The 13,153-nt window shown below is 37.3% G+C and overlaps 1 protein-coding gene across 1 annotated transcript in view; it reads right to left on the minus strand.

The window, feature by feature from the left end:
* Positions 1-12,475: 12,475 nt before the first annotated feature.
* Positions 12,476-13,153, minus strand: part of LOC123243892 (histone H3) — a 64,141-nt gene continuing 63,463 nt past the window's right edge. The window contains exon 2 of the mRNA XM_044672034.1: positions 12,476-12,995. Coding sequence (XP_044527969.1) covers positions 12,679-12,995 — 317 coding nt within the window. The 3' untranslated portion in view covers positions 12,476-12,678. The remainder of the gene's footprint in view (positions 12,996-13,153) is intronic.

Below are 13,153 nucleotides of genomic sequence, written 5' to 3' on the forward strand. Positions count from 1 at the left end.
CCTAAATAGTGTGACCCTGGGCAAGTCACATTTGCCTACCCTGTATCACTGTTCTGCCTTAACACTACTAAGACAGAAGGTAAGGAGTTTTAAAAAAAAAAAAAAAAAAGAAAGAAAGCAACTCCCCACCAGGTTTACTAGACTTCCAAATCTATGTAGCCCAGCAGGACCAGCTCTGGAGTAATTTTTATATCTTAAGTAATCTGGCACATTTCACTTTTTCTACTACAGTCTTTAGTCATGCCATAATTGTTAGGGCTGGTGGCTATGCAGCTTCTTGAAGCATTTAGCCTGGATTTTCTTTCTAGTTGCCAAGGGAGGCATTATAGACCTTTTGGCCTGCTAAGTAATATTGGTGTGAGCAGTGCTCAGTCACAAAATAACACCAGGGGCAAGAATTGACGAATATCTCTGGATTTTTTTCTTCAGTGCTTAATGGCAAGAAAACAATTATCAAACCTTCCAAGTGCCTGGAACATTCTGTTATTCAGTTCTTTTGACTTGCCTCGGTCATTAATGCAACCAGTTTGCTTTTGTACTTGGGTTCACTGATACTAAATTCCTTTTTCCTCAGTACTATAACCAGTTTTAGCCCTTTTGCCCCAGTCCAACCCACCTTTGGCCATCCTTTCCCTCCAAACAAATATTTATTATGTATAAAATTCACATTTTTACTTCAATCAACAGCTTTACTAAGAGCATACTATGTTCCAAGTACAATTCTAAGCTATTTGAATACAAAAAGGACAGTCCCTGCTGCCCTTGAGGAGCTTAGAATCTAATGGAGGAGACAAATAAATATATACAGAATACTATATATAGATTATGTAATATAAAATTAACAGAAAAAAAGACAAGAGAATTAAGAGGGACTGGGTAAGTTTTCCTGTAAAAGATAAGATTTTAATTTAGACCTGAAGGTAGTAGGTAGAGATGAGCCAAAGAAAATGCTACATTACATCCAGGATCACAGCGGCTTTGAATTCTGTTTCTGTACTTTTGGACATTTTAAGAAGAATTTCAGTTTGTTCTTGAGAGCTCAGTTTATTTGTGATTGCAGTGTTTATACATGTTGTTGACTGCAAAAAATTTAAGGGGTATTTATAATAAGGTTTTCTTGTGGCTGTTAGTTTGTTTTGGTTTGGAATGTTTTTTTGTTTTGTTTTTTTTAACACACTGATGTAAATAGGAGAGGAATGGGGCTGGGTGAGCTTGAGTGAGCTCTCTTACTAATTTTATAAGAGCATAAGGTTGATTTAAGATGTCATATGGTCATCTTGCCAATTAAAAAGTAGAATTACAGACTGCTTTATTTACATACTGTTTTCCCACTTATGACAATGCTGCCTAATTCAATAAAATATGAGAAAGTATGAATATTCATTTAAATTTATAAATTATAAGAGATGCAATATGATCTTCATTATGTTATTATTCAAAAGCTAACATTTTTAGTGGATGCTTTCCTATTAAGAGAGCTCAAAAGAAAAAAATGTAAAGCCCATAGCTAATCATGCTGTCCCAAGTAGTGTTTAATTTGTGTTACAAAGCATGTAATAACTATAAGGTAATATATAGGGTCATTTCATCCTAGGCATAGCCATTTAATATTTCAGTACAGGTCAATAATAAGCATATACTAAGCTCCTACATTGAAAGCACCGTGCTAGGAGCTAAAGATACAAAGAAAAATAAAGTGCATCCCTTCCATTGGATGTTCATGTTCAGATTTGTTGTGTTTACACTGAATTTATATTCTGAATAACAGGTTCAAAATGGTCTCTCCTGCCACTTATTCTAGAAAAAAATATTAGGAAACTAGTTCAATGGAAAAAGTGTTGGAAGAAATCAGGAAACCTGAGTTTAAACCCTACCTCTGAAAATAATTATCTTAATGACCCTGAAAAATCAGTTAGGAATGCCTCAGCATGAGATTCCTATTCCTATATGCCAAATATGCATCATACTAACATTATCTACCTCAGGGTTCAGGAGAACACAAAATGCTATAAAAAAAAAAAAAATAGGACACACTCCTTTCTTGTTTGAAAATCCCTTCCACCCAAACCAGTGCTATTCATGGATCAACTTTCAGATGCTAAGGTGTTGTGTCATAATAAAATTTCTCCCAGGAGTATTCAAACTTTGAAACCAGTTTTTAATCATTTGTGGGATGGGAGAAAGCCTCTCAATATATATAGGATGGGCACAGAAGTTGATGGTCAGGTTTACCAGCAGACAGACAAGTGAATTCCTTTGCGGTACAGGTCTTATAGGAAGTCTCCTAACCCCATAATTCTACCCTGCACACTGGCTGATAACTGAACTTCCTTTAAAAAGAGTCAAACAGGGCAGATAGTTGGCTCAGTGGATGAAGAGCCATGCCTGGAGATAGTAGGTCTTGGGTTCAAATTTGACCTCAGATACTTCTCAGCTGTCCCTGGACAAGTCACTTGATCCTGATGGCCTAGCCCTTGCTGCTCTTTTGTCTTAGAACTGATATTAGGACGTAAGGTGAGAGATTAAAAATATATAGATATACTAAAATATTTTAATAATAAAATATGTATATACATATATATACATATATATTAAGCATCAAGCCAACTCCACAAATAGAGATGAGGCCTAAAATTTCAAATACCTTTGAGAAACCCAAATTTTTTACCACCGAAATTTATTGAAGCTTACTACATACATGCAAGGCAGCAGTCTAATTGTTAGATTTTTTTTAAGTTGTGAATTGTCGCCCTAAATAACAAGATTATGAATTCATATGGTCCTTTATACTGAACAAAGCTTTTTTTAAGGTAGAGTAGGCTAAAACGCTTTTACTGGGTAATAATAGAGGGAAGTTACCTAAAACAAGGTATATATGTGCACAGCAAACTGAGCAGATGCTTGTCAGAATTGCAATACAGCTTCTTAGTAAATGATCAAATGCTGCCTGGTCTCAAAATGTATGTTCTTCTAAGTGTACATTCTATAAACTCATCTATAAAAGTAGGAATTGAGAAGAGGATTATCAGGCTTTTTAAGGGGAGGATATATATTTTAGTTTCTTCCTTAAAATCCTACATATAATAACTTTAAATGCTTACCAACTTGATTTTTCCCAAACTATATTAAAATAAAAATGTTCAAATCCACCAAGGCTCTGAAGAGGATTTTCTCTCTCATAGAGATAGATTCAGAAACATTATACTGTTAGTTAAGTCTCTTAACACAAGTAGACAGTTTCCTTCTTTCAACATTAATCTTGTTTTATCTTTAGGTGAAATATATATATGTAGTGCTTTCAAATACACAATGAAAACACAAGGTTTAGAATAGAGAAGGACTTGGGTGGAAAATGGATGATATCTTTCCCACCTTAGCCATTCCCTTTCCTCACCTATTTGTAATGTACTTTCTCCCCATGGGTCTATTGAAATACTACTGATTCTAAAAAATGCAACACAGGTGCCACTTCTTCCCATGAAGTATTCACTAATAAGCCTAATGGACGAGTTCCCCTTCTTCTCTCCTCCAGAATTTCATGGCACTTTGTAGTTTACTTATACGGATATTGTGTAATACGGTTGTTGGGTTTTTTTGTTTGTTTGCTCATCATCTTTCCTACTAAATTAAAAATTCCTTGATGTTTGTGTACTTTTGCATCTCCTGATATCCTTAGCACATGTTTGTTGCAAACTGCACTCCTGGGAGTGCTTCTCAAAATTTAGCAGCTTCTCAAAATTCAAAAACCTAGACAGTTGACTTCCCTTTCATCTAAAACAAGGGTTCTTAATCTGGGGTCTGTTGACAGATTTCAGAGGATCTATAAACTTGGATGGGAAAAAAATCACATCCTTATTTTCATTAACCTCTAACTGAAATTTAGACAATAATCTATCATAAGAATGAATCCATAGGTTTCACCAGACTGCCAAAAGGGTTCATGGTACAAAAAATGATCCCCAAATCCAGAAATCCAGGATCACAGCGGCTTTGAATTCTGTTTCTGTACTTTTGGACATTTTAAGAAGAATTTCAGTTTGTTCTTGAGAGCTCAGTTTATTTGTGATTGCAGTGTTTGGAGCAAAAGCCTAGTTTGGAGTTCCCCAGAACTGTATCTCCTCTATTCCAATGTAAACTCCTTGAGGGCAGGAAATGGTTTGTTTATTTGTTTTTCTTTTTCTTAGCATTCCGAAGGGCTGAGTATGCTTGTCAGGGAAGCAGAAGTAAGAATGAGACCCCTGAAGAGCACCTAGACCATCAAGAAAAAATGAAAACAAGTTGTGACAGGAGTGGACCAGGGTGGATACCAGCTAACCATCAAGAGACAAGGTGACCTTGAAGAGAGGAACTCCAGCTAGCAGCTGTTTTTTTTTTTTTTTCACTGCTTTTCCAGATCACAGAAGTGACTCCAGTTATTACGGCTTCTACTTTATTTAAATTTTCTAGATTTACTTATAACTTAATGTAGCTAACAAATTATAAGGTCATTAAATGGTAGTCTTGCATAAGCCTATATGTTCATGGTTTGAGATTGAAAGAGGGATATCTAGCCCACATCTTCATACTGTTACTTTGGAGGGTAGGGACTAATAATTTCAGAGTTTATGCAATAAGACTGCCTTTGAAACCCAGTGAGGGAAAATTTATAAAGAGATGAGACTGTATAGGTCTGGGATAGTGGATGAAGGTTGTCATATTTGCTCTAACATGTACTTTTCATAGTCTAACAACATGTCTCCAAATTCTCACATGTCTCTACATAGGAAATACTATGTAAACCCAACTTACATAAGAATGGAAGGGGCCTGTGTGTCTCCCAAGTTAATCAAGATTTTATAGGTAGAAAAATAAAGAGCTTCAGATAGGAGAGAAATGAACCATCTCATTCAATCATTTCAGTCATGTCCAAATCTTTGTGACCCCGTTTGGGGTTTTCTTGGCAAAGATACTTCAGACGTTTGTCATTTCCTTCTCCAGCTCAATTTACAGATGAGAAAACTGAAGTAAACAGGGTTAAATGACTTGCCTAAGGTCACACAGCTAGGCCAGATTTGAATTTAGGAAGATGAGTCTGAGGTCAGGCACTTTACTGTGCCACCTAGCTGCCCTAAGGTTTCCTAGTAGTAGCAGTCAGAAGAGATGGATTTTAAATAAGGAAAGGGGAAGACTAAAGGACAATATCATTAAGGGGAAGAGTTTAGATGTCACCTTCATGATAAAAGCTAACACTTATATGGTACTTGAAGGTGTGTAAAGTGTAAGGATTAAAAATTAATGGTTTGACTAAAATATATGAAAATTATAAATAATAATTGTGGTCGCTGATTCAAAGTATTATTGCTCAAAGTTGAAATGATTCTAATAGCTTTTATTTTCAAAAGCGGTGGAAAGAGTGAAAGCAGAAGAATACAAAAGGGTAGAAAAGACATTAGCTTATCTAATAAATATTGTTCCAGGTACTCAACTCAGCCAGGACTTGTTGACCTTCAACCAGAATTAAACTCCAGAGGTCAGTAAAGGAAAGCCAGCTATCCCACTCACCCAAGTTCCCTCTGAAGGTGATTCCTGAAGCCAACTTTCTTCATTGAGCCAACCTTCTTCTTGAAGCTGACTTTCTTCTTGAAGTCCAATTCCCTAGCCCCAGAAATTCAGGTTCCTTGTCCTTTCCCCTTTTCACAAGGTCCAATCACAGCTTCCAAATTGCCCAGGGGGGGCAGTGTTTGTGGGAACCACTTCTCACCTTCTGGAGAGTTAAATACTCATCAAAAGGTTTCACCGATTCCTGGCTGATTGAAGTGTGAATTCTCATTTCCTGGCTGATTGAGTTGAAAGGGTAGAGAGCTCCTCCACCTAGTGCTAAGTAGGATGTTCAAGCTTTTGTCGATTCAATCCAAAAGTAGACAAAGGAGAGTTAATCCTGTCTTCACAATCTAGTGAGATACTAAGTAGGGGTACTTAAATTATTATTAACCAAGTGTTAAAAAGTACAAAGAATTCCCTTTTTCAAAAGTATCTCATTGGCTTCTCACAACAACAGAATAAGGTTAAGTACAGGAGGTATTATCCCTGTTTTACAAATGAGAAAACTGAATTTCAGAATTAGGTGATTTTCCCAAGTCTTTCAGGTGGCCTTCAAAATCATATTTCTCCTGATTCCAAGTTCAGCACTCCTTTACACTATAATAAATAAGGAGTATAAAAGATAACTAGAAGGAAATTGAGAGAACAGAAGGCAAATGCCAGAGAGAAAATGAATCAGATACATAGTTCTGGTGTTGTAATAGTCCCTCTGGGCCCCTGGGGCCTACCACAAAAAGGGATTCTAAATTTATCTGGATAAGTACCCATGTTCATCTTGCAAGGGGAGGGGACAGGTCCAAGAAGTCTTTAACTAGTTAATAACCCTATCTGAGATCACCACAGTGGATATTCTTAGCTTTCCTTCTCTCTTTTAACACTATTTCCATCCACCTCAGTGGACTGAGCTCCTTGAGAGCAGGAATTTTTTTGCCTTTCTCAGTGTCCTCAGAACTTAGAACAGTGAAAAGTCAGAAAACTCAGAACTTAGCACAGAGAAAAGGGACTAAATAAATGTCAATTCACTGAAGACCTTGCCTCATATTTCACTAAAAAAATTGAGGCCATTCATCAGTAGCTCCCTCTTCTCCCCTTCTCCTAACCTCATGTTTCTGACATTATCCCCTACTATCTCCTCATTTATCCTGGTCTCTAATGAAGAGATAATGCTTTTCATTACCAAAGCCCTGTAATATACCTTTGATTCCATTTCTTATTATCTTCTCCAAAGATTTGTATCCTCTGTCAAATGCATTTACCCTAATCTTTAATCTCTCCTATCTAATAATTACAAACATGGCCTCAATTTCTACCATCTTTAAAAAACCAGGAGACAATCAGTTCTACTATAACTTGACGTCCCCTTTCCTAAAAGTGACAAAATATATAAACCACAAAGCATATGGAGGGAATGGAATATGGGGCATAATACTCAAAAACTTCAACAGTGACACACAAAAAGATAGGAACCTTAAAAAAAAAGTAGTAGCAAAATTATATACATGTTCAATGGCCAAGAAATACATAATTACTACAATAAATAGTAGTAGTATCTGTTGCTCCAGTCTGCTGCTCAACAGCCTCCAGGGACCTAAACTCAGGGCAGGAGGGGGATCTCAGCCAAAGCTGAATGTGCGGAAGATGGCTGAGGTAGTAGAGTGCTCACATGCTGACCAGCCTTCCTCTGATCACAGCTCCTACTGCACCAGAAGATACACAAAAGATATACAATGCACATGACACTTTATCTTTGAAAAAGGCCTTAAGTTTATTGGTAAAAGGTTGCGACTAGTGAAGCTATCGTGGAAAGAAAGCTATCTAAAATGGAGAGTTTTAACTCCTAATATGGAAAAGTAGGACTCATTGTCTTTTTTGTCTTCATTGTCCTCTTTTCTCTCCCAGATGAAATTGAGCACAACCAGACTGGAAATTCAAGTTATACTCAAATTGTTCCCTGCAAACAAACTCAAATGTTCAAATCAAGCATGACAGCAGAAGTGACTATACTATCGTCGCCTCTAGCTATCTTCCAATATTTTTCATCCCTTTCTCAACTAAACTCATTGAAAAAGCTTTCGACACTAGGTACCTTCACTGTATTTCCTCTCTTCCTGATACTCTTCTAAATTATCTGCAATCTGACTTCTGACTTTATTTTTCAACTGAGATTGCTTTCTGAAACAAACAAACAAAAACCTATGATGTCTTGATGTCTAAGTTTAAAGACCTTTTTTCCCCCCAGTCTTTATCCTTCTTGAATTCTATGAAACATTTGACACTCCATCACTTACTCTTGGATACTCTATTCTAGGTTTTGGGGGCATGTTTTCTTTTGCTTCTCCTTTACAAGTATCACTTCTAGGTTTTCTTTGCTAGACCTTAATTTGTGTCACACTCACAAATTAGGTATCCTCCCAAAGCTGTCCTGGTCTTTCTTCTATTTCTCTACACTGTCTTATTTGATGATCTTACCTGCTCCAGTGGGCTTCATTATCATCTTCATGCTGATAATTTCCAGATCTAGTTTCCTGGCCTTCCAGCATCAAATATAAGCCCTTTTTTTTGTTTGTTTATTTGCTTGGGGGAGGAAGCTTTTAAAATTTTTATAATCTGGCTATTTTCTAGTCTTATATTTTACTTCTCCCCATGAACACTATGGTTAAATCATATTAGCTGGCTTACTGCTCCTAATGTAACATTCATCTCCCAGTATCTTGAAAATTTGTACTGGTTGTTCCTCTACTTCTTGGAATTCCAAGAATAAACATTGACATTCACCTTGAACTGTAAAGTCTACACAGGGCCATCAATCCTTTTGACCATCTTCTTTTCCATGGAGCATGTTGTTAAAGAAAATCCCTCTCTCTAGACAGCTAGGACTTGACTCTAGAATTTAAGAACTCTTAAATTGAGGTTTACCAATGAGGTAATCCTCAAATGTGGAAATGCCCATTTTTCAGGATCCCTAATGTTATCAGAAAATGAAACAAAAAGACATAAGAAAGCCAAGACTGTGAGACTTCAGTTTCAGGCTCACCTGAACAAGAATGTATCTCATTTCCAGATTCTTCTGCTGAAAATTTCCCCTACTATATGTTAAGATTAAAAATGACAAAGACTGATATAATAGAGAAATTAGTAGTTTAATTAAAGCCATGGCCATGTTGGTAAAATATATATAAGACCGCGCCTATCTTTTTTTTTTAATTTATTTTTATTTTTTAATAAACCCTTATCTTCTGTGTATTAGTTCATAGGTGGAAGAGTGGTAAGGGTAGGCAATGGGGGTCAAGTGACTTGCCCAGGGTCACCCAGCTGGGAAGTGTCTGAGGCCAGACTTGCACTCAGGACCTCCCATCTCTAGGCCTGGCTCTCAATCCACTGAGCTACCCAGCTGCCCCCCCACCCCCACCACCCCCCCACCCCCGTGCCTATCTTTTATATTTACCGCTGGAGCCCATTCTCTCTCCTGCTCGCCAGCCAGCTCCTCAGGAAGACCAAAGGCTATCTTTAGGCCCTCCTCTCATTTAAACTGTCCTATGCATGGGGACGATGTCCCCACACCCAAAAAACCAAAAACCAGAAACCCATTGGAATCATGGGAAATGTAGTCTGATAGTCCCCACGTGTCCATAGAAAATTTGTAACATACTTTTAAATGTCATCTCCCCGATTCCAAATATACATATATACTCCAGTCTAGAAATCCAAAGAGAAAGTATAAGAAAAGGGTCCCTGTCTTTGACCACATGTCCTCATCTTCACCTTCATCATTTTCTTACTGCTGCCTCTGCTCTACATTCTGAACCAGAGAACCCTACCCAGAAGAGCTAAGTCACTGTTCTGAATTCCCTGAAGCCATATGCCTTCATCTTTACCACAGTCATTTTCTGCCATCATACATCAATATTACTATGGTTATTTTATAAGCAACGAATCCATATATTATGTTTCAAGTTGGTTTGTATATCATATAATTATAATAAATTCCTTTAAAAAACCTATATGTTCTAAAATATTTATAACGAATCTCTTTGTGGGAGCAAAGAACTAGAAATTGAGAGACTATCCATCAATTCAGAAAGCAAGTAAAAATGTACATTTAGGAACTAGGGAATCAAATTCCAGGAATACTAAGGAAGCTAGAATCACTAGATCACAAAATATGTAGAGGAGAATAAAGCGCAAGACTGGATAGAAGGAAACAATATGACTGCCAAACATTTTATTTTTAATCCTGGAAGTAAGATAGTTTAATGAATAAGAGAGTGACATAGTCAGACATGTATTTAAGAATAATTTGACAAGTGACTAAGGAAAGATGAGTAAGATGAGTCAGCAAATATTCCCAGAAGACTATTTCAATAGTTCTGTGTGAAGTGATGAGATCCTACAGTAAGGTGGTGCTAATGTCAGAGGAAAGAAAAGATCAGAGAGGAAACAAAAATGTTGAAGGGAGAAATGACAAGACTTGACAAATGTTTGGCTATGTAGTGAGGGAGAGGAAGAGGTGTGAAAGAGTAAGGAAGGCAAAAGACCAGAAATTTCACCTTGGTGGACTCCTTTCTCAAAACTTCTCAGGGGAAACTCCTACAGCTTATCCTTTGTTTCTGTGGCATTAGTTACTAGAGAAAGGGACCTGGCAAATGAGAGAAAGCACTCTGGAAGAAAAGCCATTGGAAAAAATGAAAAGGAAAGAGTGCATATTGGTCTGCCAGGTCATCTTTATTAACCAGAGAGGAGTGATACTTTCTTCCTGAATGTTTGTTAACCAGATGTGCTCTCTCAACAAAGGACTGGCTCTGAAACAAAAACATACATCTTATAACTTCATCAGATTGATAATAGAAAGTCATAAAAATGATCAAAGACTTTCCAGGTCAAACCACCTTACATATTTTCCCCAGTTAACTATTTTCTGGCACATTAAAATAAACTGGAGTAGATGCTCTAAAGCCTATAAATTGCTTTGGGGCACAATAGTCCATATCAATTCTGGATAGCATCTTGGCAAATTAAGGATGCTCCAATAGGTTCCCTACTTCTTTTTGCCTTCTCCTGTATTATGTACCAAGTCCCAACAATGTTTATGATTTACAGTTTTTAGACATTTCAAAATTTTTGAACCCATACCTCCCATAGTTGATGGGTCTGAAGATTACATTCATTACCAAATTCATAGTTATATAAATTAAACTGGCAAACAAAATTTTACAAAGTTTCAATATATCTGTTTTAGGCCTGTAAGGACCTGTTCCAACCTTACTTCCAACAAAAATCATTAGAAAAGAAAAAAATAATAAAATAAATAAGTATTTTAAAAGTGGATCAAAGAGTAAAGGGAAAAAAAAAAACTTCCCTTCTCAGAGGGAAAGTTGTATTCCAAATGTCAAGTCAAGCAGAGAGGTGGTACAGTAGATAGGTGACCTTTCAAGATATCTAGGGTTCTTCTCAAATGATTATGGAAATCAAGATAAATTGGAAGTCAATCTTTCTCACTTAAATAAGAAACCAAGCTATCATGGATGAAAATTCAGTGGATCTTTGCAATACATAGAGCAATCCAAAATGGAGATCTGAGATGGCACACTTCTGCTACTTTTCTCATCATTCACTACCATAAATTTTGAATGTGTATGCATAGATGGTGTGTGAATGTGTGTAGACCCAATTTCTAGTCCGTACTGATGTACTGGCAAATCACTTAACTTAGGACCTGGGCCTTAGCTCCCAATCCACTAAGCCACCCAGCTGCCCCCTGGGAACTCATTCTGACCAAGATTACATCCTTCTATTGTAATGCATGGCAACCTTTCCCCCTTCATTGCCTACTCCTCAAAATCCAGGGTAGTGAATTTGTTGTGGGGATCAAATGAAATATTTGTAATGTAGTAGTGGTGGTAGTATTTATATAATACGATGTGCCAGGCACTCTTAAGTGCTTTAAAATTATTTTATCCTAACAATCTTGGGAGGTAGGTGCCATTATTATTCACATTTTACTGATGAGGAAATTGAAGCAAAGAAGTTAGAAACTAAATAAATGCTTTTTTTTTTCCCTTCTCCCAATTTTGTTTATAAAAATCAACTCTGAACTATGTTACAGGTACATATTTGCCAGATACAAGTTTTATTAATTTAACATTAAAGAGGCAATTGTGTGTGTTAAGACTTGGGAGTCAGGAGGATTTGAGTTCACATCTCTAGGTAAATCACTCTATAGCCTTTTTCCTCATTGGTAACCTCACCTTTCATGGTTATGCACATAAAGTGCTAATATAAGCACTAGCTTTAGTTTACCTAAAGCTATTTTTATCTTAATGAAACGTGCAACCTGATCTTTCCTCTGGCCTACCTTCCCTCAACCTTCCACCTAAAGGCATTGGACATCGTATAAGATAAAGGAACTTAACTAGAAGCTTCGAACAAGCAGTTGGATTGTCATGACATTTTGAGGTTACAATTCTACTCAATGAGAAAGACCCCTTAAACTTCTCCAAAAGCTACTCACTTTCTTCCCGAACCAAACCCTTCATGGACTGAATCAAATCACGGCCCCTTGGACCAAAACTCCATCCTTGGGAGGGAAACAAACCGTTCTTTCAGTTTGTCCCGAGTTCAGTTATAAACTAATCCATACTTTTTCTGATCCTCAACGTCTCCCTAAATTTACAAGTCTTAAAGACTTCAGAAAAACATTAATACGCAATGTTGTTCAAAAATTCAAATGTGCTTCTACAACATAAAAATTGGCTGTCACTATACTTGGCACCTCAAGAATTTTGCAGTTTTAAGTGTTTCAAAAAACAATTAAGACAAAACGGCTTTTACCAACCTTTCAAGCAGTGAATCTAACAGTAAGAGTAATAAATACTTGGACTCCAGAATCACTTAACTCTTTTTAAGATCACAGTTAAAAAAAAAAAAAAAAAATCAAAACTCACCACAAAGACCTCAGAACCCTAGTAAAACAGCTCTTTAGAAGAGACAGTGGTGGCCCTGAAAAGAGCCTTAGGAAAGATTGGGGGAGGGAGGTAAGGGAGAGAATTAGGGAAAATAACGGTTTTTTTTGTTTTTTTTTTTCAAAATCACGCCGAAAAATCAACCACCAAAACCATAGAGAGTGCGGCCTTGACGCTTAAGCGCATACACCACGTCCATAGCAGTCACAGTCTTCCTCTTGGCATGTTCAGTGTAAGTCACAGCATCACGGATGACATTCTCCAAGAACACCTTGAGCACCCCACGGGTCTCCTCATAAATCAGCCCCGAGATCCGCTTGACGCCGCCGCGCCGAGCAAGACGACGGATAGCAGGCTTAGTGATGCCCTGGATGTTATCTCGCAACACCTTTCTATGGCGCTTAGCACCTCCTTTACCCAGGCCTTTACCGCCCTTACCGCGCCCAGACATGGCGAAGAAATAAAGAAACAAAGAAAAGAGAAACTGAAGAATGAAAGGCAAACGCGGCAAGAGTGCTTTATATAATCCAGTGCGGACCTATTAGAAAACTGCAAGTGAGCAAGTGAGATGGCTGGGGAGGGAGGGGGGGGTTTCCTGAGGAGAGGGAAGGAAA

The sequence above is a fragment of the Gracilinanus agilis genome, chromosome 4 (assembly GCF_016433145.1).
Source record: "Gracilinanus agilis isolate LMUSP501 chromosome 4, AgileGrace, whole genome shotgun sequence".
NCBI classification, from domain to species: Eukaryota; Metazoa; Chordata; class Mammalia; order Didelphimorphia; family Didelphidae; genus Gracilinanus; species Gracilinanus agilis.